Below are 25,522 nucleotides of genomic sequence, written 5' to 3'. Positions count from 1 at the left end.
GGGGTTGGCTAGTAAACCCAAAAAACTAGCGCTGAAAGATCTAATTACATGCCACAACCCAGATTTGGTTTTTCTCCAGGAAACTTTGGGTAACAGCACTGATGTTGAATCCTCCCTTTGCTCACTGTTTCCGGGCTGGGTTTTCACTGCTCTGGATGCTTCCGGACATTCAGGTGGTCTTGCTATCGGATTCAAAAAGGGAAGGTTAAGAGTGCTAAATTCTTGGGGTTTATCCCACGCCCTTGGATTGGAGATTCAGTCCCCGGATTTTGAACAGCCTTTTCTGGCCATCAATGTGTATGGCCCCTGTCAGGGTCGTGTCTCCTATTGGAATGATCTCCTCTCGAAAGAACTGCTCCAAAACAAAAAGCTTTTAATTGGAGGGGACTTAAATTTTTCCCTGGGGATTGCTGAAGCATGGGGACCAAATGCAAGGGAAGACCCTCTGGCCGATTTCTTCTTATCAACTCTTCAGAACCACAATCTGCTTGATGTCAATATAATTAAGGCAAAACCGACCTGGAGAAATAGAAGAACAGGGGAGGAGAGAATTGCAAAAAGACTGGATCGTTTCCTCATAAACGATTCGCTGGCTTCCCACATTCCCCTCTTCAGGCAGTGGGTGGGGGAAGGAGGAAACTCGGATCACTTTCCCATTTTCCTAGAATTCTCTAAGACCCCTCCCAAACCGGCTTCTCCCTTTAAGTTCAACTCTTCCTGGCTTCAGGAGGAGTCTTATATTCAGATGTTCAGAAATACTTGGAGGCACCCGGGCATTTCCACCCCAGAAAACAAAGGAGCCCATTTCATGGAGAATTTAAAAAGGTTAAAGAAGGAAACCATTGAATGGGCAGCGGAGAGAAGGAGGAAGTCATATGAGGAAATGGCCAGTATCGATGAAGCCCTAAGCGCTTTAGAAGATCCTGAAGCTGATGCATATATAACTCAGGAGTCGAAGGAAAGAATTTTGGAGTTAGAAAAAAGAAGAGCAAAGATCCTTCTTGACAGAGAAGAGGAATGGAGGTTAAAAAGTAGGGCAATTTGGTTGAAAGCCGGGGATGAGAACACAAAATTCTTTCATAATTATGCAAAGGGGAGGAAAAATGCTAATACAATTTGGAAACTAAAGGATGCAGAAGGCAGGGAGCACTCCACTTTTGAGGCAGTCTCTAACCTGGGGAAGAGTCATTTTCAATCTCTCTTTGCCGATCCAGGGGGGATCTCAATAGCTGAAATCATTCGCACTGCTCAAGCTTTCCCACGTTTTGTGGAGGAGGAGGAGGCAGAAAATCTATTCAGAGAAGTGACTAAAGAGGAGGTAGAAAATGTCATAAAATCAATGCCAAAAGATAAAAGCCCAGGCCCGGACGGCTGGACCATAGAACTGTTTATCCATTTCTTTGAGCAGATTGGCGATGAGTTGACAGATGTGGTGGAGGAGTCAAGGAAGAAAGGAGAAATCTATGGGCCCTTCAATGCAACCTTTATAGCACTCATCCCGAAAAAGGAGGACCCGGAATCCTTTGAAGACTTCAGACCTATATCTCTATGCAATACTATTTACAAGATCATAGCAAAAGTCATAGCGGTACGCTTGAAGCCCATACTTTCTGTTTGTATTTCAAATGAGCAATTTGGGTTTCTGGATGGCCGCCAAATTCATGAGGCCATTGGGGTGGCCCAGGAAACCATACACAGTATTAGACAAGCAAAGAAGAAAGGGGCAGTGCTGAAAATAGATCTGTCCAAAGCATACGACAGAATTAGCTGGTCATATCTCAGGCTTCTATTGACACACCTCGGCTTCAAGGTGGAATTCATAAATTGGATAATGGGGTGTATTTCAAATGTATGTTTTGCTGTATTGATAAATGGGGCTGCCTCTCAATTTTTCAAAAGTCAGCGAGGCCTGAGACAAGGATGCCCTCTCTCTCCCCTTTTATTTCTTCTGGCTGCTGAAGGCCTCAGCAGGCTGATATCAAAAGCAAAGAGAGCAGGTTTGATAACAGGTTTGGAAGTAGCTGTAAATCTTTTCATTACACATCTCCTATTTGTTGATGATATTCTATTATTTACAAATGGAAATATTAATGAACTAAAAGAGCTCAAAGACATTCTTGACATATTTCTGAAAGCTACAGGGTTGCAAATAAATCCCAGGAAGTCTCATCTTATAATGGAAGCTTTTTCCAGGCAGGAGGAGATCCTGATCACTTCATATTTGCCCTTTGAAACATGCAGTATGGATCAGCCATTCAAGTACCTGGGGTTCTGGCTAAAACCTTCTTCATACAGAAAGCAGGATTGGAACTGGCTGGTGGCAAAAATTGAGCAAAGGATATCCCATTGGAGCTTCAAATGGTTATCAAGGGCTGGCAGATTAACACTGATTAACTCCGTCCTTCAGGCCATCCCGGTCTTTTGGGCTGCTCTGACCTGGATCCCAAAAGGTGTTCTTCATAAAATTAAGCAAATATGTAGCAGATTCCTGTGGTCGGGTGCAAAAGAAGACACAGTCCTTCCATGGGTAGCTTGGGACAAGATAGCTAGACCAAAGGACTGGGGGGGATGGGGCATTAAACAACTTGTCGAATTTAGTCAGTCCCTGGCAGCAAAATCAGGATGGAGAATTATAGAAGCAGAAAACCTGTGGACCAGAGTGGTAAAAAGGAAGTATATTGACCCAGTTCCTCTTGAAGATTGGATTCGGAGCCCAAACAAAAAAGGAAGAAACTGCTCGGTAGTCTGGAAGGCTACCTCAGAGGCCTTCTTCATTATAGAACAAGGTCTTGCTTGGCAAGTGGGGAATGGAGAAAGCATTCGGATAGGCAGGGATCCGTGGGTAGGATGCAGTGACCTTTTTGCTCTTTCCCCGGGTCTCCTTGCACATCTAGATTCAAGGGGGATCCTCAGTTTAAGCCAGATAGCAAACATGGAGCTACAGTCCATTTGGGGTCAGGAATGGAAATCTGTAGAGGATCTCGGTATTGACAACTTATGGAGAAATGAGTGGCAGAGTTTCATCCATGAGCTTAAGCGAACAAGTGTCAGAATAAAGGACCGCCCTGATTCTCTTGTGTGGGCACATGCGGAGACAGGTTTATACTCCCCAAAGGCTGGCTATAACTTCCTGATGAACAGAAAGGGCTGGGATCCCCCCATTTGGTGGGCCAAACCCCTTTTCAAGCTGAAATGCCCCAAAAAAGCCAGAATTTTCCTATGGTGTGCGCTTAAAAGGAAGATACCTACTTGGGATGTCCTGTTAGCTCGTTATAAGGAGGGACCGAGCCGATGTGCTTTATGTAAGGTAGCTTCAGAATCCATTAATCATTTATTCGTGGAATGTTCCTTCACAAATCAAGTATGGGACGAAACGAAAAGGCTACTGCATATCAATGCCAGATGGGAAGGGGCTGATCTCAATGCAGCATGGGAAGGTTGGTGGTCCAATCACCCAGAGAAGAACCTGAGGAATCTTCCACCTATCCTCTGTTGGGGCATTTGGATAGCCCGAAACCGCAGCATATTCAAAGAAAAAACAACCCCAGCGGAAGCAATAGCAATCCAGAGCACAGCTATCTTATCCAGCATCCCCGAACCAGAGACCCCTTCAGCCTCACACCAGAGGGCAGAAATTCAGATCAAAGATGGCATCCCCTGGGCCTTTTTCGACGGGGCAGCTCAAAACAATATTACTGGGGCAGGAATTATTATTCACCTTAGCTCTACTCACTCTCTAAAAGCCTCAGTGGGGCTCGGGACGGGCACTAACAACTTTGCCGAATTATCAGCTTTAAAACTGCTCCTCTGCTGGCTCATTCATAGACAAGTCCTCACAGTTCAGATTTTTGGAGATTCATCAAATGTTGTAAATTGGGTCAATGGGAAATTTAGATGCAGGAATTATTTATTGATGCCTCTGCTAGAAGAAATTCAAAATCTAAAATCATCTTTCACTGTTTTCTCTCTTGATCACATATACAGGGACAGGAATGTTGAAGCAGACGAATATTCTAAGACAGGTTTACAACAGGCTGTGGGTTCGTGGAGGATAAAGGAACAGTTTCAGGACCAGATTCGTGAGACGGATTTGGCCCCTTATACTTAATGTTTTTGTGCATCAAGCTGGGAAGGCGTCAGAAACAATTGTGTCTTTATATTGTTTTTGGCGGTTTTGTTATATGATCATTCAAACTATTTCATTACAGCTCCTGTATTGGAGAAGCTCCGGATAAATACTATGGTTTTCCTGTTTATGTCGCGGGTCGTTTTCCTTAATGGAGGCCCAGTGGTTCTTGACAGCCTCTGTTATTTTTTGATGCGGCTGTGTTCAGGCCGAGTTTCATTTTGAACTTGGTGTTTTTTGTTTTGTATCTCAGTCATTTTAGATGACAGCATGGGGATGGACGGTTTTCTACCTCTCAGTTTCAGGCAGTTTTCTAACTGCTGGATGTTAACTCATCTGTTTGTAGCTCTTTTATTTTTATAATAGAAAAGCTCGGCTTTTTTCCTTGGAAAAAAAGTTGAAATTGAACTATTAGGATTGATTGATGCTCAAAAGGGATTTTCCATCAACAATACTTAATTGCCAATTGATGCAATGTGATTTATTATTTTTGGAAAATCATACTTGAGACGTTCCATTTTTAGGATTTCTATTTTTTAGAAATTCCATTTTTAGACTTTCTATTTTTACAAATTCTAATTTTAGACTTTCTATTTTTACAAATTCAACCCTAAGCTGCCAAATTTTCAACATGATATGGGGTTGATTATGAATGAGTTGCTAGCATGAATCGACCATTGGCATGGGGCATTTTTCAAATCTCATTTAAATATTAGCACTTGGAATATTATACTAGGTATATCCCTTGACCATTCGATGGCACACAATGGTGCACGTGATTCTATTATTCACAATCCAAGACCACCACGTATTGTAGCCACAAGTCCTCTTCATTTCATGTCATTTGCATATGTCCTAGAGCTAGCTATGCACATTTATGAAGTCGTGGGTTATGGTTGGTGGTCTTTCAATTCCTATCACACAAATTATAAAAATGAATGGTGATGGAAATTTTTTGGTGGGCCACTCTTCATCCACAAGTTAATCAAGTGGGGGATGACTTTATCTAGCTGGATGTAGTTCTCTTTCGAAGGGTGTTAATGCCATACATGGGTCATATCATCCATTTTTATTCAGTTTCATGCAATATTATTGAAACTAGACCTATCATCGAACCAATTAACCCCCCAAAAAGGAACCAGACTAGAACTGGAAAAACTAGACCCAGAACCAGTCGACCAAAAAATACATAAAATATTCAAAGTTTGAAACATATAGATTTGTGTGTGTGTGCATCCATATGAATCCAAACCATTATACACAAGCATGCAAAAATTTTCGTATATATAGCAAGGGAACATATAACCAGAATAACATCGAGTGCCATCCATCTTTGAACCAAAAATACATTAACAAAGAGGCGTTAAATGGGCTCTAAAGTCCCAAAAAATCATGCTACAACAAATAACTACATATCATCAACATCATTCCCTATATTGGGAACCCTCATCCTCAATATCACCCTCTAAACATTAAAATAAGATAGAAAAAAGCTCAACATGCCAAATCAATGATTTTGCTTGAGTGAAGGGTACATTTTTACTAGGGCCATGATGGAGGAGTTCAAAAATTAATCCAATCATCATCGACATAGACAAAGGGCTTGATGTCCTTAATTAAGGGGACCACCTACACCATAAAGTCGTTGCCTTGTCCCTCAAATTTGTTCATCCATGAGTTGGCATGTCTACAAATTATGATGGGCCACGTCAATTTTTTCCTTTCCTAAGCTTACAAGTAAATCATACTGTGGTGAGGGGAATTATTAAAGTTATTCATCTGTTATAAGCAACCATATTAACAATTGTAGGATTAACATCAGTCAAACACATTTTCAAGTCGCCTTTAATGGAATTGAGCCGATGTGAAGATAATTATTGGGGCCACTCTATTTTTCAAAGCAATGCCCTATTTTACATGACTAAACCGTGCAATTTGTCCACATAAAGTGAGTCGTTTTTGTTGGAGTTTTTTTATGTAGCATCTTTTGATGAAGCTGCCAATCCAAAGCAATCTGAAATCTGGTATGTTTCCAATTATGAGTCAACTGCTAGCATGAATCAATCATTGGCATGGGGCATTTTTCAATTCTCTTTTGAATATAAACAGTTGGAATATTATGCTAGGTCTATCCCATAACCGTTCAATGGCACAAAATAATGCACAAGATTCTATCTGTTAACACTGCAGGTCTTCTTTGTTTCAGGTTGTTTGCATATGTCCTAGAGCTAGCTATGCACATCCATGAAGTCGTGGGTTATAGTTGGTGTTCAAATTAGCAACTAGCGCCAAATTCCAATTGGATAGCTCATTTGATGGAGATGATTATTGCATTGAATTCCTCTTTTCGAGAGGACCAAAATCAACCTAAAGATCATCAAATTTATTAAACATAATTGGGTTTTTGAATTTATGCCCTCACATGTGCAAATTGTCAAAGTTGGCCACATCATCATGTAGGCTCGTGAAGCCCAAGAGACATGACACTTCACCCTCAACGATTTGTATAAATAAAAGAGACCTCCAACCTCATTTGGCACTTCACTCTCTCAGACAATCATATCTCTCCTCCTTTGATTGGTTCATACAGCTTATCGGGTATATCTTTTCCTCACACGAGTGGCAGCATAAGGACAAATTGCAAGACGAATAATAGGGCCGAAATTTCAAAGTTTGTTGCAGATTTAACCAGTGTTCACCAGGGGTGTTTTAACCACATTTGACTGCGCTTTCATGCCAGAATTTCATTTTTGGATGGCCGCATTGATTGGCACAAGAACCGAGATATTTTGGCCACATTGACTGAGGCTGACCGCAGAGTTGACCGTAGACTTCAAGTGCAGAATTTGACCAAGTTTGACCGCTGATTCAGTGACTGTTTTGGGTTGCCTTTGACCACTTCGAAAGGTTGAGTTTGACTACCTTTGACTAAGCTCCAAAGAGGATTGTTTGTTGTTGCGTTGACCATTGTTGACTTTCTGGTTAGGGCAGAATTTGACTGTTGTTGTCTGTTGCAGAAAATTATAGATTTGACAGGGTTGCTTTGATCATCATTTGACAAGTCAATTTTGACTTTATTGTTCTCTCTCTCTCTTTGTCGAACATTTGATATAATAATAAGAAGAATTGATCAAAGGGTTTTCCCCATCTTGGAGTTTTTCCTTGGCATCCACCAAAACTGGTGTCCTCTTGTCTTGGCTTGTCTTATACATTTATGTTTGATGTACTTTCATCAGTTACTGTCATATGATAGTGGTTAATGTGATTGTCAATGGATTAATGGAATTAATAATGAGATAATGGATTAATGAAGCAACTGACCTAAGAAAAGAACATGTAAACTCAAAAATTAACATGGTACCAAAACTCAGGTGAGGACAATCCCAAGCAAGAGAGAAAGAAATCATCAAGGCTTCATCACATTAAAGGACAGAGGCAGCTCTGGGACCAAGTTCATTGTGGCATTAAGTCAAATTCTAGGCATGATTTCAAGCCATTGGGCCAAAAACCTAATCAAGAAAGGTGAGGGGGCATATAAAGCCTAATCTGGAAGTCTGAGGAGCTAATCAAATATCCCACACAAAGCCGAGTTGTTTGTAAAAAGAATCGCAGTCCAGAGGTCTGAAATCAATTTAGGAGATCCGAAATTCAGAAGCACAGTGCGTATATTATCTAAATAGTTGTTTGGAAAACATTTTGAAGTTGTTCTCTCACTTGAGAAAAGAAGCATCCAAGTCTGAATTTACTGAAGGCTTTTCAAGCTAAGTTGAATGAAGAATTTCTTTCTGTGATATAACTCTGTGGCCAGGGGAGTTTTGTCAATATCGAGATAGGTCAAATCTCACCTTAGAACAGGAAGTAATCTGTGGGTTTTCGCTGAAATAATTTGAAGGTGATCCAAACTCTGTTCAAGCATCTTTCCGTGAAAGATTATAACCTAATCTCGGCCCTCTTTCTTGACGTCTTTTGATAATTCTCAAGGCTGATTTTGTGGTTGTTGAAAGGGTTTCTGAGGCCTGGTGTGAGGGTTTTTTGTGACAGACCTCTTAGCATTATTTGTCAAGACAATTTGAAGCAAGCAATCGACCTCTTTAAGGCAGCATCATCGCTTTTGTTCAAAACTGATCTGGAAGTGTTATATGGGAAATTCATGCAAGATACTGGCTGAAAATTCGTTGACCTAGTCTAATGCACTTCAAGGAATATTTATTCCTCATTTAGGGCAAAAACAAGGCAACCCTCTCCAGGACAGCTTACCATGAATAATTTGATCTGAATCTAATGATTGTGTGATCTGAGATTGTTGCACTCTAGCATCTTGGATGAAGGTCAATTTATGAAATAGTAAATCTGTGAAATAATTGTAGTCTTAATCTGAATAAGAGTTACATTGAAGTTACTTAAGTCAAGTGTCAAGTGAGGCCTGCCTATATCTCTGAACTCTCAGAAGGATTAGTCACAACAGTGGAAACTCTATGAATCTGAAGCAGTAAGGTTTTCCTTCTCCATCATGTTGGGAGGCATTTTCAAACAGATCTATGGGATATTGTAGTTTCCTTTCTAAAGGAATCAAAGGCTAATCAATTCTGTGTCAATTATGAGCAGTAATTTCATTAAGGCATTCATACTTGGCTCGTCTGAAGGCAGTTTCAATATCAACACATTAGGACCATGGACAGTGTGAAGCGTGAATCCCCATCACAGGGAAGCAAGTTATCAAAAGAATCTTCAGGCATGCCAATTGACAGATAAACATCTCATCTCTCAAGGTATGACAGGCATTAAAGTTGAAGGTCGATTTATATTGCAAAATCATATTAAGGTCTGTGGCATAGAAACTTTGTATGAGATTGAGGCTAATTTTTTATTAAAGTATATCCTCTCAATCAAGTGTGAAAAGACCTTGAGGGCTCTTCAAAAGAATTGTGGATCATCTCAAGCTTGTACAGTTGTGGCAAGAATGTGTACAGGTTAACAATGAAATATGGATCAGCAGATTTGCGATATACTTGGCAGGCATCTTCATATACACCAGTGGCACATTTTGCATCAGTAGTCATCTTCAAGGATTACAGTAGCACATCGCCAGTCTCGAGGACTTGATGAGCAGTTGGATAACCTTGCATCATTACTGATTATGAGCTTAAGATGGCTCTAATATTCTATATGGTTAAGATCTCTTCTCTTGCTCATCATACAGATAACCTAAATTGGCTTGAGAAATAAAGTCAAAATTGTATTGCAATATGTGATGAACTCCGTGTTACTGATTCTTGGCTTCAGCTAGTGTTCATCAAACAACCAATGGCCAGTATCAGAATCTTGAGGGAAGAAGTCAATTTTTCATCAACAGTTCAAAGTGCATTCTTTTGCAGCAACATTGAATTTTTGAAGAAATCTAGTACATCAACAGTTATATATATTCCAAACATATTGATGACCTCATGAATCTAGCCCATGATAACATGCTCTAAATTTTAAATTTATCACTGAGAAGTAATTTGGCATAATTTGATTTGATCTATTACTAGGGTTCTCTTTGGACTATCTAGAATGCGGCAGAAGATGTTAAGATCAGTGCTAATAAGGGTTAGGACTTTGAATCAGTGTTGCATAAGATACCTTGGCATAATCAAACTTGAAGCAGGCAGTTTAAAAGGATCAGAACATTTCAAGGCTAAATTCAGAGTAAGTCCCTTGGTATCCTCATTCAATCAATAATATTGAGGTACTATTGATGCAAGTATATCACTGTTGTTGAGGACTGTCAGTTGAAAATGTTGTTGTTCAGAGTTGTTGTTGATTGAGCAGAGCATGCAAGAAAGATTACCTGTGCATGCATTTGAAAGTTTGTTGATTCAGTTAAAGCATGATAATGTCTCATCTCAAAAGATAAGGAGCAGATTGATAAAGGCTAAATGTCCAACTAAAGCAAGGCTTCAGAGGGAGCTATAGAATCCCTGGCAGTATGACCTGATGACTCTTCTTGCCCAATGTTTATTGATGAAGGCAAGTCATGGTTGTTGATTATGATTATGATGACTCTGATGATGCCTTGAAATATCCCTGTTACTTGAGAGGCTGCATGGAAGTTGCATTATTATGACTGATGACTTTGGCACATGGACCTAAGGGTCTATAACATGAAAAGGGACAGGTTACAGGTGGCTCAATGATTATGATTTGGCAAGGTCACTTTCTCTATATTTAGAGGGAGTTATGGACAAGCCATGTTGATTGGATTGTAAAGATGCAGCTATTGATGATGTCTGATTGATGACCCTCTCGTTTATCAATGTAAGAGGGAGTTGACTTTTAAAGTCAATATAGAAGACCTAGCCTTGATGCACTATTCCCTGCACTTAAAAGGTTTGATGAGATGGCAAAGTTGTTGGTCTGCATATGTATATCTTGTGGGATCCCTCGTGTTCTTGATAAACACCTTATCAGTCATATGTCTCGACTCTCACTGTGAAGACTCCGATTTGATCTATGGATGAGCCCCATATATTGGACAGTTGCTTATTGAGATATCTTTGTGATTCTATTATCTGTAATCTGAGGTACACTGCTAGAATCTAAGATTCCATGAAATTTTGATGTTGGCTGAGTTGGCAGTGTGATGGATGGAAAGAGCACATCTAATGCTATACTCTTAATTTGGTTGCTCTGAAAGCACTATTGAGGCTGAATGTATATAGCAGCAAGTATGGCTTACTATGAAGCCAGTTGGTGGAGGAAAGCTCTTCAGTGAGCCATTTGAGCACGTGCTGGTAACCACTATTGTATATTGCGATATTCTTGAGTGGGATTCATTTTTCAGAGAATCCATGTTCCACGACAGCTCCAAGTATTGGGTACCACTTTATTTTGATATGGCACATTGGAGAGCTACCAAGCTACATCATTGTCGCTTGGATGAGCAAATACTGTCATCCTTACATAGCCTCTTGGTAAGGTCAAGATTATCTTTCTTCAGAGAGAGGTTGGGAGTTGTGGATAGACCCTACTATGAGGGTCCTGGTTTTCCATTAAGCTCTAGGAGCTCCTAGGGGCCCGAGGTACTTCTTGGAGCTATGTGCGACCATAGGATGAGTGGTTCACCATCCCCTATAGGTACATTGTGTACAGGGTGAGTGGTTCACCTTCCCCTATAGGTATGTTGTGTACAGGGTGAGTGGTTCACCTTCCTCTGTGATACTCCATGATTATATATGAGAGCAAAGGGTGAGTGCTTCGCCTTCCCCTATAGTTGATGATATATGCATAGGATGAGTGGTTCACCTTCTTCTGCGAATATCCCAGTGAGAGATGCATATAGGCATCTGTCAATTGTCACATGTGGACATGTCGGTGGGACGTGGTTCATCCTTTCCCCACATGTGAGTTGTTCATTCCATACGATCAATGGTTGACATGTTAGTGGGACGTGGTTCTTCCTTTCCCCACGTGTAGGATCCTTCCTACGATGATTGTTAGTTGGCATTCATGTAGGACATGGTTCATCCTTTCCCTACTCTCATTGGTTTGCATGCGCATAGGATGTGGTTTATCCTTTCCCTACAATGGTTGTGACATGTGACTGTGGGATGTAGTTTATCCTTTCCTTACGTGTGGTTGTGAGCAGGATGTGATTTATTCTTTCCCTACTGTCGCCCCAGTGTCATCCTACCCATGTATTCCGGGACACATGGGAAGTACCTCTCATCTAGCCAATGTCACATGGTTCGGGTTCGAATTCGAATTTTTCGATGAGGTTCGAATGAGGTTCGCCATTAAGTTCGTTCACGTATATAATTTTAAAAATATATATAATAATTAAAATTACATAAATCTTTTATATTCATTTATAATTAATATATATTTATAATTTTTATCATATACTATCAATAAATTTATAATTTTTCATAAATATACGTTATATTATTTTATAATATTTAAAATAACAATACCATAATTTAAAATATATTAAAAATAATTCTTGTAAAAATATATAATTTTTAAATTAGGTTAACTTATATTTATTATTATTATAATAATAATAAAAAATATACATTAGCCTATCGTAATGCCTCATATAAGCTGAGTTCAATACATTGTAATGTGTTAACATATTGTATTGCTTGTAATACATGTACGTTGAGTTCATTGTAATATTGTAATACTTATAGAATTATAATAATGTTGACGCCTTATAATATAATGCTTTTAACGCATTATAATGTATGTACGCAGATTTCGACGCGTAAGCAAACAACGTAATTATAATTGACGCCTTATAATATAATGCTTTTAACGCATTATAATGTATGTACGCAGATTTCGACGCGAAAGCATTATAATATAATGCTTTCAACACATAAGCAAACAATATGAATGCCGTTATAACGCAGCAGGAACCGAACCTTTTCGAACTTATACGAACCTTAAGATTTTCTTTGAAATTCGACGAATTTCGGACCTCAACCTTTGGGTTCGACGAACCCTGTGACACAGCATCTAGCCAATGAGTTAGGAAAAGTAGATAAGGAGTCAAGACCATAGCACTACAAATGGATGCATCATGTGTTGTCGTACTCCCTATGTCTAGGATGCATGGTGTTCAACAACTTGATCTGGGACCAAGTCTGATTGGGGTTCTACCCCTGGACTGACTTTTGTCAGTGGAGAGTGGCAAGGTCTTGTAACTCACTCTCGATCAATTCTTCTTCATTATTACATCATTGTTCAGCATAGTTGAGATGAGATGTAAAGATGGTTCATGATGAAAGAATGGCATGATGGATTGGTAGGTGGAATTCTCCCTAGTGAGAGGGAGTGTTAAAATTGGAAACTAGTGCCAAATTCCACTTTGGACAGCTCCTTTGATGGAGATGATTATTGCATTGAATTCCTCTTTTCGAGACAACCAAAATTGACCTAAAGATCATCAAATTTGGATAAGAAAAAATGTGTTTTTGAATTTATGCCCTCACATGTGCAAATTGTCAAGGTCGGCCACAGCATCATGTAGGCAACTGAAGCCCAAGAGACATGTCACTTCCCCCTCAACGATTTGTATAAATAAGAGAGACCTCCAACCTCATTTAGCACTTCATTCTCTCACACAATCATCTCTCTCCTTCTTTGATTGGTTCGTATAACTTATTGGGTATATCTTTTCCTCACACGTGTGGCAGCAGAAGGATAAATTGCAGGACAAATTATAGGGCTAAAATTTCAAAGGTTGTTGTAGTTTTGACCAACATCGACCAGGGGTGTTTTGACCAAAGAGGATTGTTTGTTGTTGCGTTGACCATCATTGACTTTCTGGTTAGGGCTAAATTTCACTCTTGTTGTCTACTGCAGAAAATTACAAATTTGATAGGGTTGGCTATGAGATCATCATTTGGCAAGTCAATTTTGACTTTATTGTACTCTCTCTCTCTCTGTTGAACATTTGATATAATAATAAGAAAAATTGATCAAAGGGTTTTCCCCATATTGGGGTTTTTCCGTGGCATCCACCAAAACTGGTGTCCTCTTGTCTTGGCTTGTCTTCTGCATTTATGTTTGATGTTCTTTCATCAATTATTGTCATATGATAATGGTTAATGTGATTGCTAATCGATTAATGGAATTAATAATGGGCTAATGAATTAATGAAGTAATTGACCTAAGCAAAGAACATGTTAACTCAAAAATTAACAGTTGGCGATCTTCTCATTTCCTGGCACACAAATTATAAAAATGAATGGTGACAAAAAGTATTTGGTGGGCCACCCTTCATCCACGAGTTAATCAAGCGAGGGATGACTTTATCTAGCTAGATGTGTTTCTATTTCAAAGTTCGTTGGTGCCATACATGGGTCGTATGATCGATTTTTATTTAGTTTCATTTTGGAGATCCATTTTGACCACAAGGAGTGGCACATTTCAAGCAAATTCTTGAATAAAAGAAATATCATTTTTTTTTGTTATGAGAGGTTGAGCTAGAATCTCTATTTAAAAAAGCAACTCCCTCCCTTCTAGGGCATGATTGGATTTGGGAGAACTCCCTCTCTTGGAGCTTAATGGCAAATCTCTCGTATGTGCTTAGAGAACTAGCAATTTCTTATCGGCAAGGATGTTTGCATATCTCTTATTCGTGTTCCCTTTGTTGTTGAAATAGCTAGACAATTATCCTAGGGGTTTGAAGTTGGGGTACTTCTCCCATCTTCCATGTAGTGTTATCATTAGAACTTTGTTTGTAAATGTATTTCCTTCTCTATTCATGAATTGAAGCCTCTCATACATGGTTCATGATAGTTGTACTATCCTCGAATATTGGGTGTTTTCTATATATTTCTTCAATACAAGGCAACAAGGAAGGTGGACTTTTAGCTTGTTCTTTTTAACCATACTATCCTTTTACTTGTTGAAGAATGTAACTAGGTTCAGTCTTCATAATTGTATAATGTAATATATTTGTCAAAAGAAATTTTATTATTAATAAAATGACTTATTAAAGCATGGGTTTCATGCTTGGGTCATCATTTTTAGGTCAAAGCCTCCATTGTAGGCTTCTAGGTTTTATATTGAGTCAATAGAGTCATTGTCATTTTTATTAGACCCTTCTTGGGCTTTTGTATCATGTAAAAAGAATTATTTTTTAGTCAAATAGGTCATTTGACACCTCCACACCAAGTCGGCCCTGTCCCTATGAAGTCGGCCTACATTAGGGCAATTCGACCCACAAAAAAGGCTATATATAGAGAGGCAGTTCGATCCATTTGGCACATTCACTCAACAAGTTCAATATACAAGCAAGAGAGGCAAAAAAAGTGCGAAATAGCTGGAGAAGGACAAAGTTTGCTGGGAAGGATCTAAATCTAAGTTTTGGGCTATCTATCTCTCACATGTGTGAAGTTACTGGGCATTTGTTGGGGCCAAAATTCTACTATTGGAAGGTCAAAGTTCTAGGTCGAAGTTGTTGCTCGGAAGTTGTCATTTGGAGAAGAAGGAAGGGTTGACTTGGTGATTAGAGGAAGTATTTGTCTAGGTTAAAAGAGTCTTGGATTGTCTCATCTTGTTCTTGAAACTACTGAAGGAAGAGTTTTGACTGGGTTTTCCCCTTTTAGGGGTTTTGCCCTGGCTATGTGTCTACATCTTGTGTCTCTTGTTCTTGTGATCTTCATACACATATAATTTGGTAATTGCTTGATGAAAGATAATCTAATAAAATAGTAAAAGAAGCCAACATAATTCACAAATAATTATCAAGAAGAGAAATCAAAACCCTAATTCTTACAAGTATTGATTTCTCAACTATTGGACATTGGATAAACCAATGCTCCCCGTGTCTCTTATTCTTGTGATCTTCATACACATATAATTTGGTAATTGCTTGATGAAAGATAATCTAATAAAGAAGTAAAAAAAACCAATATAATTCACAAGTAATTATCAAAAAGAGAAATAAAACCCTAATTCCTACAAGTATTGGTTTCTCAACATTACCACCTTTAGAACAACCTCCCATTCACTTTCATTCTATAATTTTTCAAACTTGTTTAGCTAAAAATTACCCTTCACATCACCTTGTACTTCATAGCTATAATTTCCAACAACCCTAATTAGGGAAGCCTCCCTTGAGCCAGAGAAGAGTCGGCCTAAAGAGCAAAGGAGGGTTGGCAAGTTTACAGTAGCCAATCTCATAGTTAACTAAATAAATCAACTCAACACTTGCAGCTTTTACACATTTTGGATGACAAATTGAGCAGTAACAAAGCCCACACATACCACACATGGGAAGTTTTCACACATTTGAGGACAACTGGATAGTGGAGGATCCTTTGCTTAATTTTGGGAGCATCTTAAGGGCCTTTTGACTCATTTATTCATGTATCATGGATATTATTGTATAGGTTTCGCAAGCACCTCATTGTTTACTCATTACTGACCATATCTCCATGGTTTGTGAGGAGAGAATGGTATTTATGTCTTTATATGCTAGATATAGGAGAATAATATTTTTATATTAAAAGGATCATTAGACATCTTGTCTACAAAAAGAGAAGCACCTCTCATTGTTATTCTTTGCTAGAACTTGTGGAGAAAACTATTTGTCTATTTCTTGGATTATGCTATGGATGGCTAGCCAAAGCGCTCTCTTAGAGAATTTTGTCTCATGGGTGCTTTGCAAATTGATGAAGGTTCTTGGACCAACGTTTTGGTCAATTGATTTGACGAGTAAGCAGTCTCTTTATATCTTTCTGGAATTTTATCATGAATTGTTACAAGAGTGGTTATGTTTCTCTAGTGTTGATGGGGCACCCTCTTTCTCTCTTTTTGAGAGATCCCTTCTCAAAGCTGATGGAGGATTACTAGTGGGCGACCTTCCCCTTGAATCATCTTGAAGCTTGTAAAGCACTTGGAGGATTTGCTAGGGTTTGTAGTGGACAACTCTAACTTTCTCAAGAGGAGCCTTAGTTGACCCCATATGCCCACAAAATCAAGTAGGCACTAGTCTATTCTTGTCTAGTCAATCATAAATTTGAAAATCCAAATTTTTATTTCTGTTTTAGGGTAAATCTGAGTTTTTTGTAGCTTGCATATAAGTTTTCCAGACATAGAAACTCTAGAGGTCTTCGCTATTTTGCATGTGTTTGACCTAGAAAATCATCTAACTTGTAAAACTTGCTTTGCTGATTTATATTTCTGCATTTCTAGAGTGAAACATTTTGGTTTTATTGTTTGTTATGTGCCTTTAAATATTCAGATTCAGCAAGTTGATTTAATTTTAGATTTACTTATGGTTTTAGCCTGAGAAATCATTCATTTGAAATCTGTTTAAGTGACTGAAACATACTGCTGTTATCGCTTGTATCTTGCTGCAATTTATTCATCTTTCAAGCAAATTCTATTACATCCTTCAGTAATTTTCATATTTGGACTATTTTGGGATTAAATTTCATTAAATAATCACTTAATAAATCCTCTAAAACAACCTTAAAAGTGAATAACCTAAATCTGGAATTTACTTTGAGACTTGAGTAACCACCTAATTAATAACTCATGTATCATAATAAATTGGTGCCAATTTCGGTAAAAACATAGGTGACCTCAGACTTGACTTGTCTTGCCTTAGAAACCCTATGTGCTACTAGGTAAACCTCCCTTGTGTTGGACTTGTCCTTCACTAAGAAGAGGGACGTAGTTGTCTAGTTGACAATGACAACAGTTCCATGTTACACTCATCTTTGTACTTTGTGAGGGCTTTGAACTAGGGTGCAATATTGGGTGATAACAATGCATATGAATGAATAGTCAATTTTTGGGTGTACTAACCTAAAACTCCTCAAAAGTTGTACAAACATATTGACATGAGAATAGAAAATTGGTTTTTCATTGTGTTACATGCATATCTATAAGCATTTTTGTGTGTGGCTTCTTTATCCTTCATGGGAATATATAATATAATACTTTTTGCACTCAACAATGTATACATATTCTATATACATACAAATGAATATCAAACTATCCATTAAATGTGTTGTATTTTTAGATAATAGAGTGCTACTTTAAAGTTTACACTGAAGTCACTATGTTCAGCGAACTTTATTGATCAAGTTCGAAGTTCACTGAACTTCATCCCACGCCGAATTTGTTAAATGAAGTTCGGAAAACTTCATGCTGAACACGAATTCAAACTCGAACCCAAACAAATTCATCACATTCACCTAAAATTCACTTTACATTCACCTAAAAATTCATCTTAACTCTTGATGCGTAGGAGATTCTAGAAGATTTCGCGTTAAAAAAAATTAAAATAAATAAATAACCTAATCTACCCACCTACTCTAGCCTTTTGAACCTCACACACTGTTGCACCTCACAGCCACAGGCTACAACATAGTGAGCAATGAGCACAGTCCAGTCTCCCGCAAAAAAAAACCCTATTATCCTAGCCATCAGTGCACAATCCAATCTCCCTACACTGAGTACACTCCAATCTCCCACGAGCCATTAGTCGACCCTTGATGATGCATGCGTAGTTGCGTAAGTGGTGAGCCTCGGCCCTCATCCACCAGTTCGGTGGTTCCAGCCTTCAAGTTCACACTAAGCATGATTTTTTAGGGCCAGTGTTCACTTGTGGAGGCATGTCATGTCTTGTAAATAGGGTCATCCCCTTCTTCATGGATTTGGTTGGCTATTGTGATGCTGACCAGGGAGTAGGGTGGGCGGTATGAATAGGAGGACTCATTGAAAGATGCTCCGAAAGTGCCTTCTCCTTTCATCCGGGAGGGTACTTAAAGGATTTGATTCCCAAGAAATAAGCTTTCGAATTGTCTTTGCAATTGACAAATGTATACCAAGTTTGAAAGCCAAGATCTACTGTTAAAGTACAAGTTTGAAAGCATTCCCAATGGCATTCGAGGAGGGTTCACCATGGGATAGAGGGATAGATATGGGACATTGGCAATCAGCATTTGCATTGGTGCAGCACACCCACCTGTTCGGTGGTTCTAGCCTTCAAGTTCACACTAAGCATGATTTTTTAGGGCCAGTGTTCACTTGTGGAGGCATGTCATGTCTTGTAAATAGGGTCATCCCCTTCTTCATGGATTTGGTTGGCTATTGTGGTGCTGACCAGGGAGAAGGGTGGGTGGTATGAATAGGACTCATTGAAAGATGCTCTGAAAGGGCCTTCTCCTTTCATCTAGGAGGGTACCGAAAGGATTTGATTCCCAAGAAATAAGCTTTCGAATTGTCTTTGCAATTGACAAATGTATACCAAGTTTGAAAGCCAAGATCTACTAGTAAAGTACAAGTTTGAAAGCATTCCCAACGGCATTCGAGGAGGGTTCACCATGGGGTAGAGGGATAGATACGGGACATTGGCAATCAGCATTTGCATTAGTGCAGCGCACGTCTCCAGTTACAATCCCAAGTTCGTTTGGCATGGTTCTAAATTCCACGAAGATTGACCCAAAAGCCCCTGAATGATAATGAAATAGAAGCCCAGTGCCCACAGTCCACTGGTGAGTCAATTGCACAAGCCTCAACCCCCAAAATACAATCAGCCTAACAAGTGCATTTTTTCTTTCAAGTCTATGTGCATGGTTTAGACTGTTTAGATCTCAGTGTGTGCACTTTTGTCTGTTCCCTCCAGCCTTATTGTTTGTTCCCTTCAGCCTTCAATTATATTTCCAAATTTAATTAATGTAAATCAAAAAAAAATTGCAGAATCTTCAAGCTTCATTCAATGGCACCTCCAAAATCAACTATTGTGGCATGCAAATATGTCAAAAGAGAAAGGAAATATCTTTTATGTCAGTGATGTGGACATCAATTCTCTAGCTCTTTAACAAGAGCAGTGAATCACCTCCTTAATGTTAGCAATGGAAATGTAGGTGTTGTTGAGGGTTGCACTAAGATATCTAAGGAGAAAAAAATGCAATGTAAAAAGACTATTACAATTCAAAGATGGAAAAGGAAAAAAGGGAGAAGAAGAAGCGAATTGAGAGGAAGACCGCCATGTCTTCCTCAAAGAGCATTCATTCTACCTCAGTCATTGGTGGCTCAAGTTCTACCCCAACAAAAATAGTTGGAACCACAATATTAAATCAATTCTACAAACTTGTGGAAAAACAAGAAGTTGATGATGCTATTGAGAATTCTTTTATGCATGTGCAATTCCCTTTAACGTGGCTAAGAGTCCCTATTTTAAAAATGCATTCAAAAAGGTCATTGATTTTGGCAAGGGGTATGTCCCTCCCAGATCCAAGGCTTTAAGAACAACTTTACTAAAGAAAACAAGAGACAAGGTGACGGACAAGTTGGTTCAAGTTAAGCAGTCTTCGAAGCATACAGGATGCACAATTTTGAATGATGGTTGGTCAAATTTGTCTCATCAACCATTAATCAATGTGCTTGTTTATTGTCCTCGAGAGGCTTTTTTAAGGCAATTGATGCAAGGTATCAAGTGAAGACCGTTGAATTTATTTTCAGAATTTTGGATGGAACAATTCAAGAGGTTGGGGAGAAAAATGTAGTCCAAGTTGTCACAGATAATGCATCAAATTGTATTGGTGCAGGGAAGATGATTATGGAGAAGTATACAAGCATTTATTGGACCCCTTGTGCAGCTCAATACTTGGTTTATTATCGCATGATTTAGCAAAATTTCCTTGGGTCAATGAGACAATCCGAAGAGCCAAAACAGCTGCAAACTTCATCATCAACCATCATCTCACTTCAAGCATATACAAGGAAAATGCATCTAAAGAGTTATTGAGGCCTTGTGATACGGGGTTTGCCACCTTTTATCGTACTGTGAAAAGAGTTGTTGAGGAAAATGCAAGCCTAAGAGTTGTTTTCTGCACTCCTGAGTGGGAGAGATCTCAACTTTCAAAAAAATCAAGGGAAAAAATGTGGAACAAATAGTGCTTAACAGTGGCTTTTGGATGAATGTTGACAAGGTTTTTAAAATGTGTGGTCCAATTGTTGATGTGCTCTGCATGATTGATGGTGACAAACCTTCTATGGGTTTTGTTTATGAGGGCATGGATCACTGCAAGGAAGTCGTTGTAAGTACTTTTAATAGTGTGGAAGCTGATATGGGAAGGTAATTGATCAAAGATGGAAGATGATGCATAGTCATTTACATACAACAGAGTGCTATTTGGACCCTATATTGTTTGGGATACCAAGACATCAAGATAAAGAAGTCATGAATGAACTTTATGAGGTCACTGACAAGCTAAATTCAGATCCATAAATTGGAACTTTGGTTAGATCTCAGTTGAGAGCATACAAGCTAGAAGACGGGATATTTGGAACAAAAGCAGCAAAGTATGATAGAAGCATAAGTGATCCAGTAGTATGGTGGGACTCTTATGCATCGGGGGACCCATAATTGCAAAATTTTGCAATTTGTGTCTTAAGATAGGGATCAAGTGCATCAGCGTGTGAAAGGAATTAGAAGATCTTGTTTATGTTTGTAGTAACTTGCAGTTGGCTTTAAATAATGTGGCTAAAGACTCATCCAATTATTCTACTCCATGGATCAATCCCGTTCCAGATGCATCAAGGGATGAAGATGATCTTCACATTGATAGTGATAGAGCTAGTGTTAAATCTAGCGGTGATCATGCTTCCAGTGCAGTCACAGCCCCTAGTGACAAGTAGATCATGGGAACATTAAGAATAAAACTTGTGGTCCCGTTTTAGTTTTCTTTTTGCATGATCAATTTTCTATAAAAAAATTGTGTTATGTTCATGTTTTTAATATTATGTTTCATGAACTTGTTCCCAAACTTTGAAAAAGATGTGCTTTTGAAACATGTTTAATGACAATTTTATTTGACATGCTATTTTTATTTCTACCATATAGATTTAATGACAATATTGAAATTTATTTTATATGTATTTTTTAATATTCAAATTTCTAGTATGTCGAACTTAATGCCGAACTTTACCCCCGAAATGTTAATTGTCAAACTTCAAAGTCACTGAACTCAAACACAAACACAAACCAGGTGACTTAGCCTTACACATGTACAAGGTAACACCAAATATAGGATAAAGGTTTAGCAAATGTTATTAGATTTTCCTTCAAACATCTTCTTGAAAATAATGAAAGCTCACAAGTTCAAAGCATATATAAAGAAGTGCAAGACTAAAAATTTAAAGGACTTTATAACCTTAACGTAAAGTGGTATTTGCTAGTCAAGGTTGCACCAATCTTTAACTAATATTTACTGTGTAAAGTACAATTAGGATGATGACAAGTGTTTCACGTAAGTTTAATTCCCTCGAGGTTTCAACTAATGTGCAAATACATTCAAACATTAAGGAATCAACAAAAGAGAACATGCAACAAGTACTTACCAATTGTAATATAGTTCCAGCAGGTTCACCCACAGGGCAACTGCAGTCATGATTAAAGAATTCCTTCAATACATCCTATTCACATGTAAAACATGGAGGTAAGATTTGGTCCACTTCAAGACCAAGAGGACATTCTAAATCAATGAGCACATGCAGCTCAAACCTATCAAACCCATAGAATGATAATGTGTTTATAAAACTGTTGCAGCAATAAACAATTGCAGGGCCTGACAAATAGTATAAGATATATCATTAATCTTTGATGAAATAGAACCTCAGGTCAAGAAGCTAAAGAAATAAAATAAACCACCAGTTACAATCATTGACACTTGGAAGTACATAGAAGAAAGATATGTTACCCGATGTGAAGAATGAAAAGAAGAGCACCAAGAACGGACATATTTTTGCACCATACCTTCACGCTGGCAAAACCTTGCAGATATTGTAACTTCTTCATTAGCTTAAGTGCATGTCAGGAATATTATATAATAAAAAATATATATATTCCTACTCAGGAACAAAGACTCTAATTATCTAGAGAAAGGTATATGTCAAGGTACATTTTTTGAACCTAGAATCTCCTTCTCAGAGAAAATACCATGAAATTTATGCCTGAAGCATGCAGTTACAAGTAACACCCTGAAAATATAACCAAGAGAATATATTGAAATCGTAGTCAACCATCGCCAAAAATGACCAGGACGTTTGCATATATAAAAGTAACAAAATCCAGACAAATTATGGGAGGTTGTCTATATTACCAAAATCCAGCTGTAAAAGAAAGACACTCTATATATCTGCTTAAGATACTCCCTGCATAAGGCCTGGCATTAAACCTGCAATACAAGGGATTGTGAAACACGTATGTATATGAGTTTACTTGAAAACTTTTGTTAACAAACTTCAGTCAAGTGTATACTCCAAAAATATAACTACAAGTTTACTTACGGAGTCCTCAGCGGCGAAAATGATTTGACAACAATATGAGACTTGAAGCAAGCCCCAAGCAACAGTATTTTTTCCCATGTAAACTCTATCTTTATGAAGTGAACATGCCTCAAAACCAGCTAACAAACATCAAGCAACCACCACAACAAATCTAGTTTCAGCTAGAACATACAGCCAAGAATTAAACAGTAAATTCACATGTCAAAAAAAACATCTAAATCCTTAAACCTACAAAACCCAACATCCAAAAACTCTTATATTGCCCAATACTTACTAGAACCCCAATTCTAAGTCCATGTATTTGAGCAAGTGGCTGATGGGTAAGGAGAAGCCATACATTCCTCTCGAGCTCTATAACCAAACCTTGCATATAGATGCCAGTGACAGTACCAACATATGACCCTGTTTTGCTCTGCCGCTGTTTATTTAGCTTGCCAGTTAATAATGCAGGTGTAACAGAGAAGTAAGGAGGCACAACATTTTTCCCACTTATCAGAATATCATCATTACTTTTAATAGTTACTTTGCCGTTATTCACATCCGCTATTGTTTTAGACATATTACATGCCAAGCTTGTTTGAAATCCCCTGGTTATACGATAAGTATCATTACCTTGCAATTGATGATGTTCCCTGTAGGATTCATTATTTGAGCCTTGTGAGCTATTCTTTGAGCATACCAAAGACAATATACTGGTTCTTGTTGCAACAAAAGCATTATATTCTTCTTTTTCTTCCCCTACAACCATCAACTTCCTCTTCAACCCTGTAATAGTAAGGCATTTGCCCATTAAGCTTGACAAGACAGGCCGCCAAGCAGCAACAGAACCAGTGAAGTAAACAAACTCTGGATTCACACAAACATGCTGTTTCTCCCTAACAGCATGCGTGTAAAGCAAGTCTTCCGAACTTGCTTTACAAACGACTTTATGATTGCATGCCCGGAGCTCTACCAAGAAGCCAAGCACACTTTCCTCTTTGCTCTCCTCTTCTGCTGGCAATACCCTAGCCATTTTTTGTGTACTAGAAGGCTCCACATTGCTATTATCTTGCTGGTATAAAACTGTCGAGTCTGTGTCCGTATTACAGGCATTTACAGCTTCGATGTCGTCTTCTTCCATGGAAACTCTTGACCTCTTGTTGGATTTAATGACATTGTCATCATTGTAATAATTTTCCACAGATGAGACCCTGGGCTTTTCATTCAAAGATTTGACGGTTTCGTCTTTGAATGACTTTTGAAAAAGGCTACATTTGTAGTCAGAAAGGTCAGACGAAAAAATATTTTGATCCGTTTTCCCCAACAGCTTTCTTTGAAAACCAGGAATGCGAGGGACGGCGCCAACTGCATCATTCTTTATCACCATATCTTTCCCATTTTTGACAAAACTGATAACTTCGGTGATATTATCAGACGTTGTATCAATTCTTGAAGGTCTATCTTTTCTATTGTTGACAACATTATTACGTTTGGTGTTAATATCAGGCTTCTTGCAGGGAAGAACAAAGGGAGGGCTCATGGCATACAATCTGCCGCGAATTGTGGTGCGAGAACTGCCGACTCTCTTTTTGCAGGGAGGGGTTTCTAACATAAAGTTCCGAGTTTGAGCCGCGGTAGGACTGAGATAGAGAGAAGGAAAATTATGCTTCTGCAGTTCAGCATTCTCGTTCGCTAATGTCCATTTACTGATTTCTAGGTATCCACTGCCAGTTTTTGCCGGTATAAAATTCCAGGACAGAACTAGAAGTTGACGACCGATCACGCGGGGGTCTAGGTCGAGCACTACACAACAAATCGTAGCAGTGTTGTCTGTGAAGGCCAAACAATCAGCTTTTAAAGTACAAGGCTCGAAATGTGAATTGCTATTCCAGAGGTGTATCGTTCCAATTATGATGGTCGGATGTTTCAAAGGCTTTAAAGTTTTCAACTGGGTTCCAGGATTGTCGTCAAGTTTATCAGCGTGTGAGCGTTTTCGTTTCTTCTGCGGACTTTGGGGCCTCGACGTAGAAGCCGACGAAGAATTCTGGTGGGATGGAGTTCGGAGAAGGAAGGAAGAAGAATTAAGCGTAGAAAAAGGGTCGAGAGAAACAGCACCTGTAAGTGGAGATGCTTGTTGAAGCAATTCTCTAATGGATTGCACCGCATAATCCATATATCCCTTACTCTGTTCTATTGCCCTTCCCTCCCCTCTTCTCTGTGCTGATCCGAATCTCAAAATCCTGAGCCCCGTTAATGTTCTTCTTTGTGCCTTTTCATACAGGAATTTAAGCGGGGCTGTACATTTCAAATTGTGATTTTTTATTTTATATATGTTAAAACATAAATAAACTAGCAATTGCACCAGATATTGCAAAGGAAACGCCGTAAGGCATAAACTGGGGAAGAATCGTGACATATAAAAATCTATTAGGCTGGTGCATATTTTTTCATTAATTTGTCCTTTTGGATCTGACGATCCAAACCACTACATATTTTGGGAGCTCTGGAGATGATATCAACCTCTTTCCCATTTGCAAACTGCTACACCACTAGATATGCCTCCCAAATCACTGCATATTTTGGGAGCTCTGGAGGTAATATCAACCTCTTTCCCAT

At 38.6% G+C, this 25,522-nt stretch overlaps 1 protein-coding gene across 1 annotated transcript in view; it reads right to left on the bottom strand.

The window, feature by feature from the left end:
• Positions 1-25,143, bottom strand: part of CTC1 (conserved telomere maintenance component 1) — a 227,368-nt gene extending 202,225 nt beyond the window's left edge. Inside the window, exons 1-6 of the mRNA XM_089385741.1 lie at positions 23,202-25,143; positions 22,928-23,046; positions 22,741-22,815; positions 22,540-22,618; positions 22,339-22,401; positions 21,980-22,054 (exon numbers count right to left, since the gene is read on the bottom strand). Coding sequence (XP_089241867.1) covers positions 21,980-22,054; positions 22,339-22,401; positions 22,540-22,618; positions 22,741-22,815; positions 22,928-23,046; positions 23,202-25,079 — 2,289 coding nt within the window. The 5' untranslated portion in view covers positions 25,080-25,143. The remainder of the gene's footprint in view (positions 1-21,979; positions 22,055-22,338; positions 22,402-22,539; positions 22,619-22,740; positions 22,816-22,927; positions 23,047-23,201) is intronic.
• Positions 25,144-25,522: the final 379 nt, after the last annotated feature.

The sequence above is a fragment of the Pinus tabuliformis genome, chromosome Q, assembly GCF_031772625.1.
Source record: "Pinus tabuliformis cultivar Carrire ecotype Pingquan chromosome Q, CPIR1, whole genome shotgun sequence".
In the NCBI taxonomy this organism is placed as follows: domain Eukaryota; kingdom Viridiplantae; phylum Streptophyta; class Pinopsida; order Pinales; family Pinaceae; genus Pinus; species Pinus tabuliformis.
Note: the sequence above shows the minus strand (reverse complement) of the source record. Positions and strands in the feature narration are given on the sequence as shown.